This window comes from Bombina bombina, chromosome 6, assembly GCF_027579735.1.
Source record: "Bombina bombina isolate aBomBom1 chromosome 6, aBomBom1.pri, whole genome shotgun sequence".
Taxonomy (NCBI): Eukaryota; Metazoa; Chordata; class Amphibia; order Anura; family Bombinatoridae; genus Bombina; species Bombina bombina.
This window is the reverse complement of record NC_069504.1, coordinates 164406751-164432510: the sequence shown is the minus strand read 5'-3', so window position 1 is coordinate 164432510 and position 25760 is coordinate 164406751. Positions and strand designations below refer to the sequence as shown.

General features: G+C 43.4%; 1 protein-coding gene across 2 annotated transcripts in view; it reads right to left on the bottom strand.

Moving 5' to 3' along the window:
* Window positions 1-25760, bottom strand: part of WASL (WASP like actin nucleation promoting factor) — a 503517-nt gene that overhangs the window by 323552 nt on the left and 154205 nt on the right. For both annotated transcript variants that reach the window (XM_053716658.1, XM_053716659.1), the window contains exon 3: window positions 19107-19193. In XM_053716658.1, coding sequence (XP_053572633.1) covers window positions 19107-19193 — 87 coding nt within the window. The remainder of the gene's footprint in view (window positions 1-19106; window positions 19194-25760) is intronic.

Here is a 25760-nt window from a genome sequence, read left to right as displayed (position 1 = left end):
CCCAGAAAAAAAAAGGGGGCTTTCAAAGTGTCTTGCAAAACGATTTTTCCTTAGCCAAACAATCGATTGCCCTGAATAAGTGTCAACCAGTATATTAGCCCTATTATGTAAGCATTCAATTCCTTACTAAGTCTGTGAACATAGCTTACCCTCCCCTCATGGGGATATTGTCAGTCCTTCTAGCATTATCTCAGTCTTGTCTAGAAATAAATGACTGAACATACCTTATTGCAGATCACCCTGCAAACTGTTCCCCCCAACTGAAGTTTTCTGGTACTCCTCAATCCTGTGTGGGAACAGCAGTGGATTTTAGTTACAACATGCTAAAATCATTTTCCTCTCAGCAGAAATCTTCATCACTTTTCTGCTAGAGAGTAAATAGTACAAACCGGTACCATTTAAAATAAACTTTTGATTGAAGATAATAAAACTACAATTCTAACACCACATTCACTTTACAGAGAGAGACCCTAGTGCTTAGAGCCAGCAAAGAGAATGACTGGGGGTGGAGCTATATGGACAGCTTTGCTGTATGCTCTCTTTGCTACTTCCTGTAGGGAATGAGAATATCCCACAAGTAAAGGATGAATCCGTGGACTGGATACACCTTGCAAGAGAAATGGCAAATCCTGCATTTTTCGCCGTTAATTTAGCAATTTGAAAAGCGGCATCCGTAATAAAAGAATTAGCTAGATTGAGAGCCTTAATTCTATCCAAAATGTCATCTAATGGAGTCCAAACCTTCATAGACTCAAACCAAAAAGCTGCTGCAGTAGTAACTGGAACAATGCAAGCCGTAGGTTGTAAAAGAAAACCCTGATGAATAAATCATTTCTTTAGAAGACCCTCTAATTTTTTTATCCATAGGGTCTTTGAAAGCACAACTGTCCTCAATAGGTATAGTTGTACGCTTAGCCAGGGTAGATATAGCTCCCTCCACTTTAGGGACCATTTGCCAAGAGTCCCGAATGGTGTCTGATATGGGAAACATTTTCTTAAAATTAGGAGGGGGAGAGAACGGTATGCTTGGTCTATCCCATTCCTTTTTTTACAATTTCCGAAATTCTTTTAGGAACCGGAAAAACATCAGTGTAAGTAGGTACCTCTAGATATTTGCCCATCTTACACAATTTCTCTGATGGTATCACAATAGGGTCACAATCATCCAGAGTCGCTAAAACCTCCCGAAGTAACAGACGGAGGTGTTCAAGCTTAAATTTAAAGGACATCACGTCCGAATCTGTCTGAGGTAACACATTCCCTGAGTCTGAAAGTTCTCCCTCAGACAGCAATTCCCTGACCCCCAACTCAGAGCACTGTGAGGGTACATCAGAAATAGCCAATAAAGCATCAGAGGATTCAGTATTCATATTAATACCTGACCTACTGCGTTTACCCTGTAACACTGGTAATTTAGATAATACCTCTGTAAGGGTAGTTGACATAACTGCAGCCATCTCCTGCAGAGTAAAAGAATTAGACGCACTAGAGGTACTTGGCGTCGCTTGTGTGGGCTTTAGGTTGTGACACCTGGGGAGAATTGGATGGCATATCCTGGTTCTCTTCAGATTGAGAATCATCCTTAGGCACACTTTCATTACCTAAAATATGCTTTTTACAATGTAAGGCCCTTTCAGTACAAGAGGTACACAACGTAAGAGGGGGTTCCACAATGGCTTCTAAACACATACAGCAATGAGTTTCCTCAATGTCAGACATGTTGAACAGACTAGTAATAACCACAATAGTCGTTAAACACTTTATTTATTGATTTAAACAATTTTTTTGAGAAACTTGTACTGCGCCTTTAAGAAATAAAAAAGCGCACAATTTTTCCAAAACTGCTTCAAAACGTTAATTAACTCTTTAAAATTAACTACACCTAATCAATGGCTCCAAAAATTATTGCACCCCAAGAGTAAGGGGAGAAATTAACATCTAAAAGGTATTTATAGTCACAAATATGTTAGATTTGACAAAAATAACCCTTGCACCTCGCCACAGCTCTGCTGTGGCGCCTACCTGCCCCCAGGGTACTGCAAAATGACTCTACAATGATCCGGTTAACAGAACACCAGTCTAGGCTCAACAGGAGCTAATGCCTGCTGTCTTTTCAGCTAGAGTAAAGTGCGCGTCTGAGCGCGCAAAAATAAGCCCCGCCCATCACGGACGACGATCGCATAAGACTGCACAACCGCATGGAGAAGCGGTTTAGACTATAAGGCCATGTGGATTTGTTTTACCCCTAAGCACACACAAAATACAGCCATACTGTTTATTTGAAATAAAAAATCATTAAGCTGCCTCTCCCAGTGTCCCTTTATATTGCTTTTAAGCCCATTATAAATGCTTAGCCCAATATGTCAACAAAATAAAATAAGCACAAGTTTCTCAGTAATAACCACAAAAACAGAAAACAGGCGAGTCGGGCCACAGGTTAAGATTTAGAACAACTTTTATTGCCACACAAAAAAGGTAATAAAAATATTGTGCTTCAGCGTTTAAAAACAAAGACAGCTAGGACAGCAGCAGTCTGACATGTTTCAGCTATCTGCCTTACTCATAGACCGTGGCCCCGACTCGCCTTTTTTCTGTTTTTGTGGTTGTTCGTGAATTTAGCAGACTTACAGAGGTCTGCCGGTGGTTTGCGGGGAGCGCCGATTGCGGCTGCTGTGTTTGGAAGCTGGCCCCATTGGTCACACTCAGTTGTGACGAAGAGGAAAGGGGAGGAGACTCACTCGAGGGGAACTGACAGGGAAAGTTTTGCTAAGCAATTGCTGAGACGACCGGAGAACAAAGGTATTGTGTTCCCTGACAGAACATTGTTTGTGTTGTAATACCCCCTTTGCAGACTCTTTACATGTACACGAACATCAAGTATTGTTTAAGCGCTGGTATAGGAAAAATTCTTTGTTTAAGTGGTGATGCGTTTTCTCAGAAATACCCTTTGTTTATAGGTCTACTGCTTACCCCTTCCCTTGCAGGGAAAAAATGTCAGCCAGTTCTAATACACCAAGTCTCCTCAGAAATAAAGGTCTGCACATACCTCAATGCTGCTTGTAGCATGAAACCTTTCTCCACACTGAAGATTTCTCTTGTATTACCTTCAGAGGCTCTGTGGGAACCAACATGGATCTTAGTTACATCTGCTAAGATCATCAACCTCAGGGCAGAAATCTTCATCTTCCATATCTCCCCAAGGAAAATAGTACTCACCGGTACCATTTAAAATAAAAAAACTTCTTGATAAAAGTAACTAAAACTAACACCTCACTTTACCTCTTCCTAGTACAAACACAGGCAAAGATAATGACTGGGGGTGGAGGGAAGGGAGGAGCTATATATAGAGGTCTGCTGTGGTGCTCTTTGCCACTTCCTGTTAGCAGGAGGATAATATCCCACAAGTAAGGATGAAATCCGTGGACTCGTTGTATCTTGTAGAAGAAAAACAGGGATCAACCCTACCCTACAAGAACGTGATTACGAGAAAACCCAAAGGTTTATCCTCAAATCCCTGACACAACACCATACACCCTATGGTGCTACAAGGAAGCCATGAGCTCTCCAATGAACCCTAGTCCAGCAGACACAGTAGCTAACTAGTCAAACAGAGGTAGGAAACTTATATAAAACAAAGAAAATTCGGAACCTGCAGACAAGGATGATTATCCCAACAGAGTAAAGGCTATCTCGTGAAAACACATAGCCACCTCTGAACAAGAACTCGCAAACTCCAGCCTCAAGACAGCAAGGCTGACCCTAAGCCAACATGGGAAACCATCCCACAGAGAATGCCGAAAAATTCTTGACGACAACTCTCGACTAGGAAACCAGACTTTAGAACATCCAACGCCAGCAGCATATGCAACCAGTGGAGGGATAAATAATGTGACCCCCCCCCACCAAGGCAGGAACGAGCATAGAGAGCTGCCACAGCAGGATTCAAACTTCAAACCTCCAGCTACTAGGCAGGGAGATAACCCTCAGCCCACTTAGACCTGCAGCAACTGGAAGCACACGGTCAAGACTCAACAGAGCAACCAGATCCCCGACCCTTCTTCCGAGGTAAAGGACCCAGTCCAAAAAATTGACAACGTCCGAATACAAACTTCTCCGAACCACAGCTCAGAAGAAAAAGGAAGGGGCACGAATATTTAAATTAGGACACAAGACAGCGTGCTCGGGATCCGGAACCCCTACACCACTCCCTTCCCAAGATGGACCACTCCCAAACAGGGGAGAAAGGACACTGAACTACAGCGTCCCAGAACCAGACCCCAGCCCCTTTACCTCTTGCACGCAAGGGGGCAGAACCCCTCGGAAACGAGAAGAGAAAGAGCTATGATGCCTCACTTAAACTGCAACACTGCCAGACCTCCCTGAAGGAGGGCAAACATAAAGGAACCGCTTTCCCAGCCAAAGACTTGGCAAAGAGATAAAGAAATGGTAAAAACCATTGAAAAGATACTAACAGCTCAGTTGAACCAACAACCACGAGCTCACCTCAAGGTGCAATAACTGCCGCTGACAACAACCGAAAGATCTAGCCAGAGAGACAGCAAAACTAGCCCTCAGACAGATACCAAATTGTCCCTGAAGGGACAATCGGAAAATTGCAGAACCCAAAGGCTTGAAAACCTAATTTAAAACAGCTTGCGAGCATACAATCAAGGTGCAAATAGCTGCCCAGTCAATGTTCTAACTCCAGTGATCTCATACGGAGGAGTGCACCCTCAGTGAACTCTCATATCCAAATGTCCCTGGACATCGGATTCTCGAAAGAGATACAGACCAAAGAGGTTAAAGAGACATCTTAACAGGTCTAGGAAGAGGGCAACCAGCACCCGAAGGTACAACTGGATCCCGGAGCCGCTCTGTAAACCCAAAGAGTTAGATCTCTTAGAGAGTCAAAATGGAACACCCCCCTCTAAAGACCAATGGGTTACAAGGGACAGGCTCCAAACCAGTCCATAGGATGAAATGATAATATCTCCAAAAGACCCTTACAGGATCAATCTCCCGGAAATCTTGTACCTCCTGGCAGACCAGTCTACCAGGGGAGAATGCCGGGGGAAAACAAAAAGGGAAAAACCCCAAACCCCTGTGCTCCCATAGAAGAGCATGCAACATACTAATGAGGAAGTAAAAGGACACACCCGAACTTCCAAACACAGATGATCTAACTACCCAAGAAGGTGACAAAGTAGCCCCAGCAACCCACAAGAGGTGCCTGGGACTAGCCACACAAATTAGACATCCAGAAGATACCAAGAGTGAAAACGATATCGCTATTCATTTGGTACCCCCGACACCTAGAGGTCACTAAACTCCAAACCCAGTGGGAATGGAGAAACTTCGGTTCCAAGGGCAAAAGGCCTCGCACAATGAGTCTCAGCCGGCTCCGATCCCGGAACCCCCCTAAAGTGTAGCACCTGGGGGAGGATTCAAACCCTTAAACTAGAGTTTGATCATTTTTGTAAGCTTAACAAAAAGGCACGCCAGTCCAAAAGGACTGCGCAGTCTGATAAGGCCGTTATGCTCCGAATAGCTCTGAGCCCAAGCATCACTACACATTAGCAGACAGAATCACATAAACATGATTAAAGTCCCCCCTGCTCAATAACCCCCCACAGGAGATATTAACCCTTGATTCCATAAAGTAAAAAGAGTCCCACTGGGACCCTAACTTCTTTCATTAACATTACATTCCCATATTGAAATAAAATAAAACGATCTTACCGGAATCTATGCTGTGGAACAGGACCCTTCAAGTGTGACAGATAGTAGCATCGCTTCTGACATGGACTTAAAGGGACACTGAACCTAAATTTTTTCTTTCATGATTTAGATAGAGCATGAAATTTTAAGCAACTTTCTAATTTACTCCTATTATCAAATTGTCTTTATTCTCTTGGTATCTTTATTTGAAATGCAAGAATGTAAGTTTAGATGCTGGCCCATTTTTGGTGATCAACCTGGGTTGTCCTTGCTGATTGGTGGATAAATTCATCCACCAATAAAAAAGTGCTGTCCAGAGTGCTGAGCTAAGAAAAAAGCATAGATGTCTTCTTTTTCAATTAAAGATAGCAAAAGAACGAAGAAAAAAAATGATAATAGCAGAAAATTAGAAAGTTGCTTAAAATTGAATGTTCTATCTGAATCACAAAAGAAAAAATTTGGGTTCAGTGTCCCTTTAAGGGAATAAAGGCAGGCAGTGAAACTCTGCAACGCTGATTGCCAAGGAGCTGTTAACATGAGTCGGGATGGTTTCGCAGAGACGACACTCCCTGCATCTCCGGACTCTAACTTTCATTCATGCTCTCACTGAGAGGCTGACAGGATTACTTAAAACTCCAGTCCCATTTCGAAGAGTACTACCCTCCAAAAAAGACTATCTTCAAACTTCTGACACTTCTCTGCCAACCTCCTGTGACTAAAGGCAAAGTATAACTGGGAGATGAGGGAAGTGGGGGAGGTATTTAAACCTTTGGCTGGGGTGTCTTTGCCTCCTCCTGGTGGCCAGGTTCTGAATTCCCAAAAGTAATGAATGCTGCTGTGGACTCTTCCCGTTTAAGAAAAGGGACAATTTTCTGATTTAAATTTTTGTCTTATAAACGTAGTTTAAAGTTTATAATGTACAGTACAATTAAAAGGACAGGAAACCACAACATTTTCTTTCATATTTGGATAGAACATACAATTTTAATCAACTTTCCAATTTACTTCTAGTATCAAATTTGTTTCATTCTCTTGTTATCATTTGATGAAGGAACATTGGCAGCTAGCTGAACACATCTAGTTAGCCAATAACAAGAGACAAATGTGTGCAGGCACCAATCAACCAATCAGCAGCTAGCTTCCACTAGTGTAGGGTATGTGCGTTTCTTTTTTCAACAACTGATACCAAGAGAACAAAGAACATTCGAAAATATAAGTGGATTTAAAAGTGTCTAATTTTAACTATCCTATCCCTTTATTATTATTCTTTGAAGTGTTATCTGTATCATTTGTTCAGCATTTGAGAAAGCAGACCTGTTATTCATGGAAATGTTTCTATTCAATCATTTACAAGGCAACATATTAAAGAACCATCTAAGCAATATTTAGAAAATTCGCTCTTTTCTGAGCGCTGACACCACAAAGCAAATAATACACTCCCTTGTTATCTCCCGACTTGACTACTGCAATAACCTACTCGCTGGCCTTCCTCTTTCCCGTCTCTCCCCTCTTCAATCCATCCTAAATGCCTTTGCCAGGCTGATCCACCTTTCCCGTTGATTTGTATCTGCTGCACCTCTCTGCGAGTCCCTTCAATGGCTCCCCATTCACAGCAGAATTAAATTCAAAATTCTCACCCTTACATATAAAGCTCTCACCAACGCCGCTCCCCTCTACCTATCCTCTCTAATACACAAGTATACTCCAGCCCGTCCACTAAGATCCAACAATGACCTGCTCCTTGCATCCGCAACTATCACATCCTCTCAGGCTAGACTGCAGGACTTCTGTCGTGCAGCACCTACCCTCTGGAACACTCTCCCTCGTATGTCAGGCTTTGCCCTAATCGGTCTTCCTTTAAATGTTCCCTGAAGACTTTTCTGTTCAGGGAAGCCTACCACGCAACTCAATAATAAATTAAATTTCACTTACCTAACAGTTCCCTCATCTAACTCTGTATTAACATCTTTCCCAATCTTGCAGTCCTCACCTCCTGTTTCTCAACCTCCTACCCTTCTAGATTGTAAGTTTCCCACAGGAATAAGGCCCTCAATCCCTCCTGTATGTGTTTGTAAATTTTGTCCTGTCTCTTACAAGTCTTGTATTGTTTTATTAAAATGAATTGTATCCATGGAAAGAGCTGCGGAATATGTTGGTGCTTCATAAATAAAGTATAATAATAATAAGAAGAAGAAGAAGAAGCATGCATTTAAACAACTGTCTACAATATCATCAATAAAAGTATTGTGGTATTAATTTATAAAATGTTCTGAATCATTGAATTCAAATTGTCTACTCCGTTTTTTTCATAAAAACACAAATTATGATTTACCAGATAATTTCCTTTCTTTCGATACAGGGAGAGTCAACAGCTGCATTCATTACTTGTGGGAAATACAGAACCTAGCCAACAGGAGGAGGCAAAGACACCCCAGCCAAAGGCTTAAATACCTCCCCCCCCCCCAGTCATTCTGCCGAGGGAACAAGGAACAGTAGCAGAAATATCAGGGTGAAAAGGTGCCAGAAGAAAATAATTTAAATTTAGGGCCGCCCACCGAAGAGCACGGGCGGGAGCTGTGGACTCTCCCTGTATCGAAGGAAAGGAAATTATCTGGTAAGTCATAATTTATGTTTTCCTTCTTAATACAGGGAGAATCGACAGCTGCATTCATTACTTGTGGGAAAATAATAACCAAGCTACAGAGGACACTGAATGCTAATGGGAGGGTAAAAAAGAGAGGCGGCCCCTAATCTGAGGGCACCACAGCCTGCAAAAACATTAATTATGCTTACCTGATCATTTTCATTTCCATCGTTATGAGGAGTCTCCACGGCTTAATTCGTTACTTGTGGGAATACAGAACCTGGCCACCAGGAGGCGGCAAAGACACCCCAGCCAAAGGCTTAAATACCTCCCCCATTCCCCTTATTCACCAGTCATTCTGCTGAGGGAACAAGGAACAGTAGGAGAAATATCAGGGTATAAATGGTGCCAGAAGGAAAAGAAGAAACATAGGTCCGCACAGCGGAGAACCGGGCAGGAGACGTGGACTTCTCCTCGTAACAATGGAAATTAAATTATCAGGTAAGTCATAATTTATGTTTTCCTTCTTAATACAGGGAGAGTCCACGGCTTCATTCATTACTGGTGGGAAACAAATACCCAAGCTCTAGAGGACACAATGAATAACGGGAGGGTAAAAGGAAATGCAGACGCTAAACTGAGGGCACCCCAGCCTGTAAAACCTTTCTCCCAAACACAGCTTCAGCCGAAGCAAAAACGTAAAATTTGTAAAACTTTGTTAAAGTGTGTAAGGAGGACCAGGTAGCTGCCTTACAAATCTGCTCCCTAGAGGCCTCATTCATAAAGGCCCAAGAAGAAGCCACAGCTCTAGTTGAGTGAGCCATAATCCTCTGAGGAGGCTTATGTCCCGCTGTCTCATAGGCCAAACGAATCAAGCTTCTCAGGCAAAAGGATAAAGAAGTGGAAGAAGCCTTCTGCCCCTTATGCTTCCCCGAATAGACAACAAACAAAGCTGAGGTTTGTCTGAAATACTTCGTAGCCTGAAGATAGAATTTCAAGGCTCGTACCACATCCAAGTTATGAAGTAACCGTTCCTACGAAGGAGGAGGATTAGGACACAAGGAAGGAACCACAATATCCTGTTAATGTTACTATCAGACACTACCTTAGGGAGAAATCCCAGAGCAGTGCGAAGAACGGCTTTATCTGTATGGAAAACCAGGTAAGAAGGCTCACATTGCAAGGCCACCAATTTAGACACCCTGCGAGCCAAGGCAATGGCCAGTAGTAAGAGAACCTCCCAAGACAGAGAGTCTTAATGTCAAGTGAATGCATTGGCTCGAACAGAGCCCCCTGCAGAACCTTTAGAACCAGATTCAGACTCCAAGGAGGAACAGAATGTCTAAACACAGGCCTGATCCTGGACAGGGCCTGAACGAACAACTGTATATCAGGGAGCTCAGCGAGCTTCTTGTGTAACACCGAAAGTGCAGAAATCTGTCCCCTTAAGGAACCGGCGGCAAGCCCTTTCTCCAAACCATCCTGGAGGAAAGAAAGTTCTGGATACCGTGAACTTATGCCAGAAATATCCACAAGATTCCCACCAGAGTACTAGGTCGTCCACACCTTATGATAGATGCGACGGGTGACCGGCTTTCTGGTTTGAATGAGAGTATCAATCACCCTCTCAGAAAAACCTCTTCTGGCTAAGACTAGGCGTTCAATCTCCACGCAGTCAGCCTCAGAGAATCTAGATTCTGATTCACAAAGGGACCCTGTACCAGCAGATCCCTGCGACAGGGCAACCACAGATCGGCAAACCACGTCCTCCGTGGACATGATGGAGCAATCAGAATATTTGACGCTTGCTCCTGTTTGATGCGTGCTACTACACAAAGTAGAAGTGGTAACGGAGGAAATATGTAAACTAGGGTGAAACCCCAAGGCACTGTTAAGGCATCTATTAGCTCAGCCTGGGGATCCCTAGACCGCGGCCAGTATCTGGGTAGCTTGAAGTTGAGTCTGGACGCCATGAGATCTATCTCTGGAGTCCCCCAACTGTTGAAAATCTCCGCAAACACTTAGGGGTGAAGAGACCATTCCCCCGGATGAAACTACTGTCTGCTGAGAAAATCCGCTTCCCAGTTTTCCACACCCGGGATGTGGATCACTGATAGCGAACAGTCGTGGGCCTCCGCCCACTCCAGAATCCGAGAAACTTCCCTCATGGCTAGAGAGCTTCTGGTACCCCCTGATGGTTGATGTAAGCCACCGAGGTAATGTTGTCAGACTGGAATCTGATGAACTTGGACTATCCCAGGAGAGGCCAAGCCCCCAGAGCGTTGAAGATCGCCCGAAGTTCCAGGATGTTGATCGGGAGAAGATACTCCTTCCGATTCCACCTGCCCTGTGCCTTCCTGGCACCCCAAACTGCTCCCCAACCTGATATCCCTCTGGATCTCGCCACAGTGAGAAGAGCTCACAGAACCTTTGTGAAGATTCTTGAAGCAGTAGCCAGTCCAAAGGGAAGAGCTACAAACTGGAAGTGCTGATCCAGAAAGGCGAACCTTAAGAACCTGAAGTGATCCTTGTGTATTGGCACATGAAGGTAAGCATCCTTCAAGTCTATCGTGGTCATAAACTGACCCTCTTGAACTAGGGGCAGTATAGACCTTATCGTCTCCATTTTTAACCAACAGAAACTTCCTTTAAACACTTGATGTCCATCGTACGAAACGTGCCCTCCTTCTTTGGGAAAGAGAAAAGGTTTGAATAGTACCCTAGACCCCTTTCAACTAGAGGTACCGGTACAATTACTCCTAGAGAGGAGAAATCCCTCACACACTCTAGGAAGGCATCTCGTTTTTTCTGGTTTTGTCGATAGATTTGATAAGAGGAATCTGCCCCTGGTGGGATGAGTATTGAAACCTATCCTGTACCCCTGGGCGACAACTTCCAGAACCTAAGGATCCTGTACGTCTCTCCTCCGAGCCTCCACGAAAAGAGATAGTCTGCCCCCTCAGATCCAGAGACGGATAGGGGGCCGCCCCTTAATGCAGATTTTGTCTCGGCGGGCTTCTTGCTCTGCTTGGTTTTATTCCAAGACTGCTGTTGTTGGGACTTGTCTGAATGAAAGGGACTAAAATTAGGACCCTTAGGTTTGTTCTTATCCTGCGGCAGAAAGGCGCACTTGCCCCCCGTGACCGTGGATATGATAGAGTCCAGGCCTGGACCAAATAGAATCTTTCCCTGAAACTGAAGAGAAAGCAATCTAGATTTGGACGTCATGTCAGCAGATCACGATTTCAACCACAGAGCCCTCTGGGCCAGAACAGAGAAGCCTGATGTCTTAGCATTCAAGTGAATAATCTCCATATTAGCATCACAAATAAAAGAATTAGCTACCCTCAGGGCCTTAATTCTTTCATGTATCTCATCGAGGGGAGTCTCCACCTCGATCATCTCTGACAGAGTCGCACCAATAGGTAGCAGCTCCCGCCACCGCAGAAACCGCAGCTGCAGGTTGAAAGACGAACCCTGTGTGCTAAAACATCTTTCTTAACAGGGTCTCTAATTTCTTATCCATGGGTTCCTTAAACAACAAACTATCCTCAAGCGGGATAGTGGTGCACTTAGCAAGCGTGGAGATAGCGCCATCCACCTTAGGGACAGATCCCCACAATTCAAGCTGAGAGTCTGGAACCGGGAACAATTTTTTAAGCGAAGAAGAAGGGGAGAAAGATGATCCAAGTCTCTCCCATTCATTCGTAAAAATATTTGTAATCTTTACGGGAACTGGGAAAGTTTGGGGCACTACCCTTTCCTCATAAACTTCATCATGCTTAGGAATAGAAGGTTCCTCTGGTAAATTTGGTTTCCGGAACCTCTAGAGTAGCCAACACCTCCAATAAAAAGCGTAAGTTCTCCATCCTAAACCAAAAGTCAGGTTCCTCCACAGCCTGAGGTTTAGAGGCTGCAGATTCCGACCCAGAAAGAGAGTCCTCCGAAGTATAGGAATCCTCTGCATTAGCGGATAATCTAGTCTCAGATACATCCAACAGAGTAGATGACCCCTGGGAAGTATAGCAATGTTTAACCTTTTGCGTGCGCTTGGCAAGGTAGAGCATTAAAGACAGAAGATACCGCCGTTTACAAATGCTCAGCAAAATCAGGTGGCAACATGGCCCCTCCCGCAGGAGGATAAGAAGTGCACTGGGGAGCTGCATGTGTAATCAGAGATGAATGTAGGGAATGCACCTCGCAGGACAGAGAGCCCCCAGAGGTGGACAGGTTAGTGGTACTAAACATCTTATTTCTTTTAGATAGCACTACTTTATCGAGGCATGTAGAACATAGTTGAGCAGGCGGGTATACCACAGCCTCCTCACAGTAAACACAGGCATTAGATTTGGGTAAAGAGTAAGTACCCTCTAACATATCAGAGTTTTCCATAGCTTGCGCCTTTAATATATTTAATAATAATTAAACAGGCACTTTTATACACCCAATGGTCGGGGCACTCACCACCTCCTATGACCCAGGACCCCATGGAGAAACTCTCTTTCGTCTCCTGCAGCCAACAGTCAGGAAAGGAAGAGCCGTGCAGGACCGCCCGTGCAGTCAGGAAAAAACAGGAAAGTAAACAGGCTGTGCAGTAATTCAGGGAGGAAAACGCCTAACTGTTCCACATTGTCCGAGCCACATCTCACACATGACGCAGCAATAATACAATAAAGCAATTATGTATACATCCCCCCTTGTTCAATAATCACCTTCAGAAGATATTAACCCTTGATTCTAAACAGATAAAAGGAGCCACACTGTGACCCTGTCTTCTTGCGTTATTACATATATAGAAAATGAAATGATCTTACTAGAATCAATGCCGTGGAACAGGAACACGGCCTCAAGTTTGACAGTGTGTAGCCTCGCTCCTGACATGGACTTGAGTGAAGAAAACAGGCAGTGAAACTCGTTAACGCTGATTGCTTATGGAGCTGTTAATCCGAGTCGGGATGGTTTCACAGAAAGACTCTCCCTGCATCCCCAGACTCTAACTTTCACCCATGCTCTCACTGAGAGGCTGAAAGGACTACTTTAAACTCCAGTCCCATCTCTAAGTGTACTACCCTCCATAAGAGACTACTTCTGACAAATCTCTGCCAACCTTCTGTGACGAAAGGCAAAGAATGACTGGGGGATGAGGGGAGTGGGGGAGGTATTTAAGCCTTTGGCTGGGGTGTGTCTGCCTCCTCCTGGTGGCCAGGTTCTGTATTCCCACAAGTAATGAATGAAGCCGTGGACTCTCTTCGTATTAGATGGAAATCTTTCTCCTGAAGGCTGCTTCAGCAGAAGCAAAACCATCAAACTTGAAAAATTTGGCAAAAGTATGTAAAGAGGACCAGGTAGCTGCCTTACAAATCAGATCCATAGAGGCCTCATTTTTGAAGGGCCAAGAGGAAGCCACTGCTCTCGTAGAATGGGCCATAATCCTCTGAGGAGGCTTAAAGGGCCACTGTAAGTAAATATTTTCTATGCCGGTTACTAACTACCCACCCCAAATACGCTTTTTATCAATAGCATTTCATTAACATATCTCTACTGTATATCAGAAATCTGGTCTGCAAATTTAATTGTTTTCCAAACCCACTCCGTGGGTATCCTTTGCTGTGTACCAATCCGCTTACAATACCTAGGTTTCAAAATGGCGCTTTAAACACAAAGTTATTGGTTTAAGTATTTTGAACACGCAGTGCTGAAAATAGTGGGCAGGATAACGTGACATCATCGGAGAATAAAAGATATAACTTTTAGAACGTTATGAAACTTCGTTTTGGAGAAAATATAGGTCAGTAGGTTTTAATTAATGTTTATTAACTTTAATATGTTAGTTGTTTAGCTTAAAAATTATAACAGAAAGTAATCCTTTAAGTCCCGCTGTCTCATATGCTAAGCGGATGATACTCCTCAACCAAAAAGATAAGGAGGTCGAAGAGGCCCTCTGACCCCTACGCTTCCCAGAATAGATAAACAGAGAAGCTTGTCTAAATTCCTTCGAAGCCTGAAGATAGAACTTCAAGGCACGAACCACATCCAGATTATGCAGTAAACGTTCCTTGGATGAAGAAGGATTAAAACATAAGGAAAAAAACACAATTTCTTGATTGATGTTGCGATTTGACACAACCTTAGGAAGAAATCCTAACTTAGATTGTAGAACAGCTTTATCAGCATGGAACACCAGATAAAGAGGGTCGCATTGCAAGGCAGCAATTTTAGAAACTCTGCGCATAGAAGCAATAGCTAGTAGAAAAAGAACCTTCCAAGACAACAACTTTATGTCAACCTCATGCATAGGCTCAAATGGAGACGTAGCAAAACTTTAAGAACAAGATTTGAAGTCCAAGGAGAAGCATTAGATCTAAACACCGGCCTGATCCTAGTCAGAACCTTAACAAAAGACTGTACATCTGGAAGCTCAGCGAGCCTCTAGTGCAGTAAAACATACGGCGCCGATATCTGTCCCTTCAAGGACCTAGCTGAGAGGCCCTTCTCCAGTCCCTCCTGGAGAAAAGAAAGAATCCTGGCAACCTTTACTTTGTGCCAGGACAAACCATGCTCTTCACACCAGAATAAGTAGGTCCTCCATACCTTATGATAGATGCGGCTTACAAGCTTGAATGAGAGTATCAATAACACTCTCAGAAAACCCTCTCTTGGCTAAGACTAAGCATTCAATCTCCACGCAGTCAGCCTCAGAGAATCTAGATTTGATGAAGAAAAAGGGCCTTGTTCCCGCAGACCCCTGCAACAAGGTAACCTCCAAGAAAGGAGATGACGACATCCCCACTAGATCCACGAGCCATATCCTTCACGGCCATCCGTATCACTGAAGCCTATTTCTGTATGATTCGAGCCACTATTTAAGTAAGGAGTGGCAATGGCAGGAAAAGAGAAATTAGATTGAACCTCCAAGGCACCGCTAATACATCTATTAGCTCCGCCTGAGGATCCCTGGACCTCGACCCGTATCTGAGTAGCTTGGTATTGAGACGGGACGCCATGAGATCTATCTCAGGCGTTCCCCACCTGCATATCTCCTCAAACACTTCAGGATGGAGAGACCATTCTCCCGGATGAAAGGATTGTCTGCAGAGAAAATCCGCTTCCAAGATGTCCACACCCAGAATGAGGATCACTGACAGCGAACAGTTGTGAGTCTCCGCCCACTCCAGAGTCAGAGACTCTAGGGAGCATCTAGTTCCCCCCTGATAGTTGAAGTTAGCCACCTAGTTTATGTTGTCTGAATGGTATTCAGAAAAATTGGGACGACTCAGTAGGGGCCAAGCCTTCAGAGCGTTGAATATTGCCCGAAGGTCTAGAATGTTGAACGGGAGGGAGCTCTCCTCCTGCGTCGACAGGCCCTGCGCCTTCTTGGCATCCCAAACAGCTCCCCATCCTGACAGACAGTCCGTCATCACAGTCACCCAGGATGGTCTTAAAAAGGTTGTCCCTCGGGACAGGTGATCCGCACAGAGCCACCAAGAGAGCGATTCTCTTGACCGGTTGTCCAGAGAAATCTGTTGAGACAGATCCAAATGATCTATGTTCCACTGCCTCAGCATGCACAGTCGCAACGGCCTGAGGTGGAACCTGGCAAAGAGAACGATGTCCATGCTGGACACCATGAGACCAATCACCTCCATACACTGAGCCACAGATGGCCTTAAGGAGGTCTGGAGGGCAAGACATGTTAAAACTATCTTGCAACTTCTCTGGTCTTTTAGAAATTTTCCCATGTCTATGGAATCTATTATAGTGCCCAGGAATTCCACCCTGGTGCATGGAATAAGAGAACTCCTTTCTCTATTTATCTTCCCTCTGTGGTATCGAAAAAGACAGAGGAGAGATTCTGAAAAGACTTCTGCCAGATGAAACGATAGTGCTTGTACCAGAATATCGTCCAAGTAGGGAGCTACTGCTACACCCCGGGTTCTGGCGACTGCTAGAAGAACCCCTAAAACCTTTGTAAAAATGATTGGAGCAGTAGCTGGACCAAACGGAAGTGCAATGAACTGGTGTGAATGAAGTGCTGGTCCAGGAACGCAAACCTGAGGAACTGGAAGTGTTCCCTGTGGTTTTGGAAGGTGAAGGAATGCCTCCTTCAGATCTATAGTGGTCATAAACTGCCCTTCCTGAATGAAGGAAGGAATGGACTGTATTGTCTCTATCTTGACGAGGGGACATTTAGAAATTTATTTAAGCACTTTAGGCCAGAACTGGACGGAAAGTTCACTCCTCCTTTGGGACCACGAAAAAGTTTGAATAGTATCTCAAACCTCTCTCTGCGATAGGCACTGGAGAATGACTCCAAAAGGAGAACCGATCCCTTATGCACTCCAGAAAGGCTTCCCTCTTTCCTAGTCTTGAAGACAGGTTGAGAGAATGAATCTGCCCCTGGGTGGATGAGATTTTAAACCTATATTGTAACCCCGAGCTATGACCTCCAGGACCCAAGGATCCTGCACGTCCCTGAACCAAGCCTCTGAAAGAGTGACAGCCCCCTACACGATCCAAAATAGGAACGGGATCCACCTCTTCATGCAGACATAGTCTCGGCGGGCTTCTTGCTCTGCTTGGATCTATCCCAGGACTAAGTCGGCTTCCAAGAACTCATAGTTTGCTCTGGCTTAGCGGAGGCCTCTGACGCTGGTCTTTTATCAGAACTAAAGGAACGAAAATACGAACTTTGTCCCTTAGATTTGTTCTCATCTTACGGTATAAAGGCACCCTTGGCCCATGAAACCGTGGAGATAGTCAAACTCCTAGACTTAGAAGTTATATCTGTCAGAGTGCCTTACGGGCCTGAACAGAAACCCATAGGCTAATTAATCTGCATAATAACAGCACAAATAGAGGAATTAGAAACCCAGACGGCCGTTATTCTTTCCTGAAAAATGTCGAGGAAACCCTCCACCTCGATCATTTTTGCGAAGGAGACACACCAAAAGGTAGCCGCTCCAGCAACTGTGGCGACAAGCGATGCCAGTAAGCAAATATCCCATAGGTTGAAACATCCTCTTTAACAGAGTTTCTATCCTTATATCCGGCGGCTCTATGGACGACGAACTAACCTCACACAGGCTAGTATTACGTGTGGCAAGAGTAAAAATAGCACCAACCAAGTAGGGATGGGAAAAAGAAAACCCATCCTCATAGAGAGCCCGGAACCGGTATCCTTAAAAGGCAGACGATGGAGGAGAGAATTCTAATCCTGCCCCACACGTCCTTAATGATTGCCATCAAATTTAGGACCCAGAGGTTATTCTAGCAGCCAATGTAGTCAAAACCTCCTTTAGTAGAAAGCGTAAACGTTCTGTCCTAAATATAAAAACTGGATCCTCCACAGGCAGAGGATTATAGGCAGCAGACTCCAACCCTGAAAGATAATGCTCTAAAGCTTCAGAGAGAACCTCATCCTTGGAAAACTGATCAGATATATCCAACAAATTACATGATGCCACCTGGGCAGGAGTGCAAGATTTAATCTTTCGCTTGCGCTTAGCAGTGTGAGGGAAAGCACTAATGGCAGCAGACACCGCCGTATGAAACTGCGCAGTAATGTCTGGTGAAAATAAAGTCCCCTCCAAATGGAGGATTAGCAGAGCAATGAGAAGATGCATGTGTATAAAAAGATGCATGTAGGGTGTGCACCTCACTGGACGAGAACTCAGTGGTATCAAACATGTCAACCTTATTTGATATACTCCCCTTATCAAGGTATATGGAACATAATTGAGAGGGCGGATATCCCAGAGCTCCCTCACAATATAAACAGGCATTACTTTATTTTAAATAAAAAAAAACAGCATCTTTATACCCCCAATGGCTGGGGCACTCACCACCTCCTATGACCCAGACAGAACAGAAATAAAACTCCTCTCCGTAACTCGGTCAAGAGAGAGGAAATGGAAGCCTCGACCATTCCGGTCACATGGTGCGCAATGCAGGACCGTCCCTATGAGAAAAAGCGCACCAAGCTTTTAAGCTGCGCAATCTTCAAAGTGAAAGTCAAACCTGTATGTTCCATCTCAGCCTATGAGCCCATAAACATATAACACATAAAGCAACATAAAATCAAATAAAGCATATATGATTAAACCCAACTGTTCATAATCCCCCTAAGGAGATATTAACCCTTGATTCCATATAGATAAAAAGGAGCCACACTGTGACCCTGTCTTCTAGCGTTTGCAATATGTGTAAAAATTGAAACAATCTTACCGGAATCTATGCAGTGGAACAGTGACACGGTCCTTTAAGTTTGACAGATTGTAGCAGCGCTTCTGACATGGACTTGAGTGAAGAAAGCAGGCAGCGAAACTCGTCAACGCTGATTGCTTAAGGAGCTGTTAATATGAGTCTGGATGGGTTCCCAGAAAGATTCTGCCTGCATCTCCAGACTCTAACTTTCATCAATGCTCTCACTAAGAGGCTGACAAGAATACTTAAAACTCCAGTCCCATCTCGAAGAGTACTACCCTCCATAAGAGACTACTCCGAATTTTCCAACACTTTTCTGCCATCCTCCTGTGACGAAAGGAAAAGAATAACTGGGGGAGATATTTAAGCCTTTGGCTGGGGTGTCTGTCTCCTCCTGGTGGCCAGGTTCTTAATTCCCACAAATAATGAATGCAGCTGTGGACTCTCCCTGTATTAAGAAGAAAAGTGACTGAAGTAAAGGTATAGTCAATATCAACTATGCAATGGATTTAAAGTGTTTACAGTAATAGAACAAAAAGTATTTGACTACAAAGTGTTGCAGTCTATAAACAAGATGAGACATTATATGAATGTAACTTACATCTCCAGTAAATGTATGAAAATACACTCTTGGACTATAGTACATAAAGTTATAGTACAGCTCCTGTTCATAGAGTTGTCTGCCATCCTAGGAAGAAAAATAAACAAATTAGACAAAACATTAAAAAACATATCAATATTATATTCTGTATTTAAAGAACTCTTACCAATATACAAAAAAAAACAAAATGTATGCTAACATGATAAATTATTTTCTTTCAGGGTGGTGAGAGTTCACGAGCCTTGACATGTGGGATTGAATTTCTGCCACTAGAAGCAGGCAAAGAACCCCAAAAACAAACGCTTTTAAATCCTCCCACCTCCCTGTACTACTCAGTTTAACGTATAGATGAGCAGAGGAAAAGAAAACAGACAGGTAGGATAGACATAGCAGGGTATATAGTGACGCAATAAAAAAAAACTGCCACCATAAAACAAAGAACTTGAGCAGTGTCTCGATTCTCAACATCCTGAAAGAAAATAATTTATCAGGTTAGCATGATGGTGAGAGTCCACAAGCCTTGAAGTGTGGGATTTAATAGCAAAGTACTGGAGTCCATGACAAGGAAAGGGTGGGACAAGAGAAGGCAGTTCCTATTTGCCAGACACTGCGGCCTAAAGGACTTTTCTGCCAAAACTCTGTTACAAAGGACCAAAGGCATCAAAGTAGGAAACATTTGGTAAAAGTATGTAGGAAAAACCACGTAGCAGCTTTGCAAATCTGTTCCATTGATGCTTTATTTTTGAAAGCCCACAAAGTAGCAAATGATCTGGTGGAATGAGCAGTGATACGTTTAGGAGGCAACTTTCATGCCACCAAGCAGGCTTTATGAATCACCTGTTTTAGCCTAGAAGACAAAAGCTACAGCCATAGCTTTTTGACCCTTATGAGGACCAGAATGATGTACAAATAAGCTTGTACTATGTCTGAATCCTTAGTAGCCTGAAGATAAACCTTTAATGCCCTCCCAACATATTGATTATGGAGACACCTCTCCTTGGAACTTGAAGGATCAGGGCACAAAAACAAAAAATCTCTTGGTTTATATTTTCAGAAGAAACAACCTTCGGTAAAGGGTCATATTTGGTACGAAGCACTGCTTTATCCTTGTGGAAAATGAGAAAAGAGGATTCACATGATGAGGCCGATAGCTCAGAAACTCTCCTAGTAGATGAAATTGCAACACCAGAATTTTTGTCGTTTTAAAAGATAGATAATCCCTTTATTACCCATTCCCTAGTTTTGCATAACCAACATAGTTATATTAATACACTTGTTACCTATGTGATTATCTTCTATCTATCTAAGCCTCAGCAAACTGCAGCTTATCTCAGTTCTTTTGACAGACTTGCATTTTAGTCAATCAGTGCTGGCTCCTAGGAACGCCATGTGGTGAGCACAGTGTTATCTATATGAAACACATGAACTAACACCCTCTAGTGGTGAAAAACTGTCAAAATGCGCTGAGATGAGAGGCGGCCTTCAAGGGCTTAGAAATTAGCATATGAACCTCCTAGGTTTAGCTTTCAACTAAAAATACCAAGAGAACAAAGCAAACTTGGTGGAAAATTTTTAAAATACATGCCCTATCTGAATAATCAAAGTTTGTTTTGGACTAGACTGTCCCTTTAAATTCCGTGGAGGAGAAATAGGTTTAACAACAGGCTTAAGCTGAGGAAGAAGCCAGGGAGGAGAACTGGACAGAACCAGGTTCTGCGGAGCAAGCCTGGGGCTAAAAGAATGACAGACTTCTACTTGATAAGAGCTATTATTCTTGGGAGAAGAAAAAAAAAAAAGGAAGAAACAGGTAAATGCCAGGGTAAAGTTCCACGGACTCCCTCAGTCATCAACCATCTGAGCTTTGAGATAACTGGACCTGGCACAATATGCTGAAAGATTGTGGTTTAAGTGAGAGGCCATCAGGTATATATATGGGAGATAACACCTATGAACCAACTGATCGAATACTCTATGATTGAGAGACTACTCCCCAGAAGTAGATAGTCTACTTCCATATTCTTTACTCCCGCAATGTGGATTGCTTACAGAATACATTGCTTCTGTTCTTCCCAAATTAAAATCTGAGACAGCTACTGCATAGTCAAATGACTGCTAGTTCCTTACTAAATATTTACTTATACCACAGTCGGAACATTGTCTGACTGAAAATGGATATACTTTTCCCTTTTCAGAAGAGGCCATGACTGAAGAGCTTGAAGAAATACTCAAACTTCCGAAATGTTTATAGGTAACCTCACCTCCTCTGGAGACCAAACTCCTTGAGATTTGTGCCCTATACTAAAGTCTAAAAGACCAGCATCTGTGGTGACTATGACCCAAAAATGACAAAGAAAACAAGCCCAAGAACTAAGGAAGGGTTGTGTATCCACCAGGATGTTTTAATAAGGAATACAGAATTTGTTGATCTAACTGCTGTTAATTTGTCATCCATTGACGCGGCATAGATAATTGCAGAGTACGTAAGTGGAAACGAGCAAAAGGAACTGTGTACGATGCTGCCACAATTAATCCCACCACTTCTTTGCACTGAGCCACTGCTGGGTATAGTTTAAAAAAAACGGGGCAGGTTCTATGGACTCATCGCAAAATAAATTTATCGGCAAGTATAAATTATTTCGTAAGATGATGAGAGTCCATAGGAGTCCATAACATGCTAGATAAAATACCCAAGCTGAGAGTCCATGTTAAGGACAAGTGGGACAAAATGATGGCGGTTACTATTTGCCAGACACTGTGGCCTGAAGGACTTCCAAAATCCGCTTTGGAAGAAGCATAAATATCAAAATGGTAAAATTCAGAAAAGGTATGGAGTATGTAAATCTGATCCAAGGAGATGTCATTTTTGAAGGCCCAAATATTAGATACAGATCTAGTAGAATGAGCAGTTACTCTTTTTGGAGGTGGTTTTCCCACAACAAAGTAAGCCTTACGAATAGTCGGCTTAAGCCGTGATGCCAAGGCCACCACTGTAGTCTTTTGACCCTTTCTGGGACCTGAAAAAAACGACAAATAAGCTAGAAGTTGGTCTAAAATCTTTAGCAGCCTGAAGATAAAAATATGAATGCTCTGACTACATCTAAATTATGAAGTAGGTGTTCCATAGCGTTAGAAGGATTTGGGCACAGAGAAGGAATAACAATTTCCTGATTAATATTTTCTGAAGACACTACCTTCGGGAGAAAATCATATTTAGTCCGGAGAACCACTTTATCCTCATAAAAAATCAAAAAGGGATGATCAGAGGACATTTGATAATTCAGAAACTCGTCTAGTGGTAGAAATGCATAGAAGAAAGAGACCCTTCCATGATAATGACTAGATCATCTATCATGTGAGCTCTTGGCTCTCTTGAGCAGGTGCAAAAAAACTGAAGTTTGTGGTTCTATTTGGACGCCATGAGATCTATTTCTGGAAGACCCCATCTCAGGAATAATTGATCGAACATGTCCTCATGAAGAGACCATTTTCCTGGATGGATGGATGGATGGATGGATGGATGGACGGACGGACAACTTAAAAGGACATTCAACACCAAAATTGTTATTGTTTAAAAAGATAAATAACTCCTTTACTACCCATTCTACCCCCCAGCTTTGCACAGCCAGCATTGTTATATTAATATACTTGATAACATTTAAACCTCTACCACTACAGACAGCCTCTTATCAACATAATTTTTTTTTTATTAGCTTTTTACAACAAGAGACTGCTAATCCATGTGGGCCATATAGATAACATTGTGCTCTCTATCGAGAAGTTGTGGCAGACACTACACTAATTGGCTAAAATGCAAGTCAATAGATAATAAATAACCATGTAATAAGGGGGCTGTCAAAAGAGGCTTAGATACAAGGTAATCACAGAGGTTAAAAAGTATATTAAAATAACCATGTTGGCTGTGCAAAACAGGGGAATGAGAAATTTTTGAGTTGACTGTCCCATTAAGTAATCTGCTTCCCAACGGTACAATCCTGGAATATGAATGTCTGATAGGGTGCATAATGTAAAATATCTCTCGCATAGCTAAGGGCCTTCGAGTCCCTTCCTGATGATTGATGTATGTATGCCACGGCAGTGATGTTTGACTGAAATTGAATTATTTTTTCCCCAAAGCATTGCATGAAGTTCTAGGATGTTGATAGGTAACCTCAACTCCAGAGAGGGCCAAAGAAAAGAAACTTCAAGGATCAAATAGGGACATGAGAGAGATTGTTTGACTGAAGAACTGAGCTCTATCTGCTGTTCCAGATGGATCAATCATTTGAACACTGTTGAAGCATGGACAAATGGTGAGGACAAAGATGAAAGCAAGCAAAAAAGGTATTGCGTCTGACGCTGCTACCATAAGACCCACTATTTCAATTCGTTGAGCTACAGACGGAGAATGAGCCGTCTGTAGGAAAAGACAGTCAGAAGTTTGGTTCTGCCAGAATCTGTGAGAAATAAGCGCATTTAAACAGAGTTTATTATCACTCCTGGGAAAAAACACCCTTGTGGATGGTGATAGAAAACTTTTGGGGACATTTATTTCCCATCCATGTTCCTGAGGGAAAAAACAAATATGCTTACCAGATAATTTCCTTTCCTTCTGTATGAGGAGAGTCCACGGATTCATTCCTTATTTGTGCGTAATACAGAACCTGGCCACCAGGAGGAGGCAAAGACACCCCAGCCAAAGGATTAAATACTTTCCCCACTTCCATCATATCCCAGTCATTCTGCCAAGTAAAGAAGGAACAGTAGGAGAAATATCAGGGAATAAATGGTGCCAGAAGAACAAAACAAAATTTAGGTCCACCCTATGGAAAATATGGACGGGGGCCCGTGGACTCTCCTGATACAGAAGGAAAGGAAATTATCTGGTAAGCATAATTTATGTTTTCCTTCTTAATATGAAGAGAGTCCACGGCTTCATTCCTTACTTATGGGAAACATATACCCAAGCTCTAGAGGATACTGAATGAACAGGAGTTCAAAAAAGGAGGCGGACCCTATTCTGAGGGCACCACAGCCTGCAAAACCCTTCTCCCAAAAGCTGCTTCAGCCGAAGCAAAAATGTCAAACTTGTAAAATTTAGTCAAGGTATGCAAGGTAGCCGCCCTACAAATCTGATCCATAGAGGCCTCATTCTTGAAGGCCCAAGAGGAAGCCACTGCTCTAGTTGAATGAGCCTTAATCCTCTGAGGAGGCTTATGACCCGCTGACTCATAAGCTAAGCAAATAATGCTCCTCAACCAAAAAGATAAGGAAGTGGACAAGGCCTTCTGCCCCCTATGCTTCCCAGAATAGACAAACAAAGAATTAGTCTGTCTAAACTCCTTTGTAGCCTGAAAATATAACTTCAAGGCCCAAACCACATCTAAATTATGAAGTAACTGTTCTTTCGAAGGAGGAGGATTAGGACACAAGGAAGGCAACAACAATCTCCTGATTGATGTTGTGATCTGAAACGACCTTAGGAAGAAAACCTAACCCAGTACGAAGAACAGCCTTATTAGCATGAAATGCTAGGTAAGGAGGCTCACATTGCAAGGCCACCATTTCAGAGACTCTGCGCGCCGAAGCAATAGCCAATAGAAAAAGAACCTTCCAAGACAGTAATTTAATGTCAACTACATGCATAGGCTCGAACGGAGCCTTCTGCAAAACTTTAAGAACAAGATTTAAACTCCAGGGAGGAGCACTAGATCTAAACACAGGCCTGACCCTAGCCAGAGCCTGAACAAAAGACTGAACATCTGGAAGCTCAGCGAGCCTCTTGTGCAGTAAAACAGATAGGGTCGAAATCTGTCCCTTAAGGAAGCTAGCAGAAAGGCCCTTCTCCAGACCATCCTGGAGAAAGGAAAAAATCCTGGAAACCCTGACCTTATGTGAGGGGAATCCACGCTCTTCACACCAGAAGTAGGTCCTCCACACCTTATGATAGATGTGACGAGTAACCGGATTACGAGCTTGAATGAGTTAATAACTCTCTCAGAGAAACCTCTCTTGGATAGGACTAAGCGTTCAATCTCCACGCAGTCAGCTGCAGAGAATCTAGATTTTGATGAACAAAAGGACCTTGTTCCAGCAGATCCCCGCAACAAGGTTACTTCCATGGAGGAGATGACGACATCCCCACTAGATCCACGGACCTCATCCTTCGAGGTCACGATGGAGCAATCAGTATCACTGATGCCCGCTCCTGCTTGATGCAGACCACTACTCGAGGAAGGAGAGGTATTGGCGAAAAAAGGTATAGGAGACTGAACCTCCAAGGCACCACTAATGCATCTATTAGCTCCGCCTGAGGATCCCTGGATCTCGACCCATACCTGGGTAGCTTGGTATTGAGATGGGACACCATGAGATCTATCTCTGGAGTCCCCCACCTGTTGCATATCTTCGCAAACACCTCGGGATGGAGAGACTATTCCCCCGGATGAAATGATTGTCTGCTGAGAAAATCCCGGAATGTGGATCGCTGACAGAACAGTTGTGGGCCTCCGACCACTCCAGAATCCGAGATACCTCCCTCATCGCTAGGGAGCTCCTTGTTCCTCCTTGGTGGTTGATGTAAGCCACCGAGGTGATATTGTCTGATTGGAATCTGATAAACTGGGACGAACTCAGACGGGGCCAAGCACTGAAGAT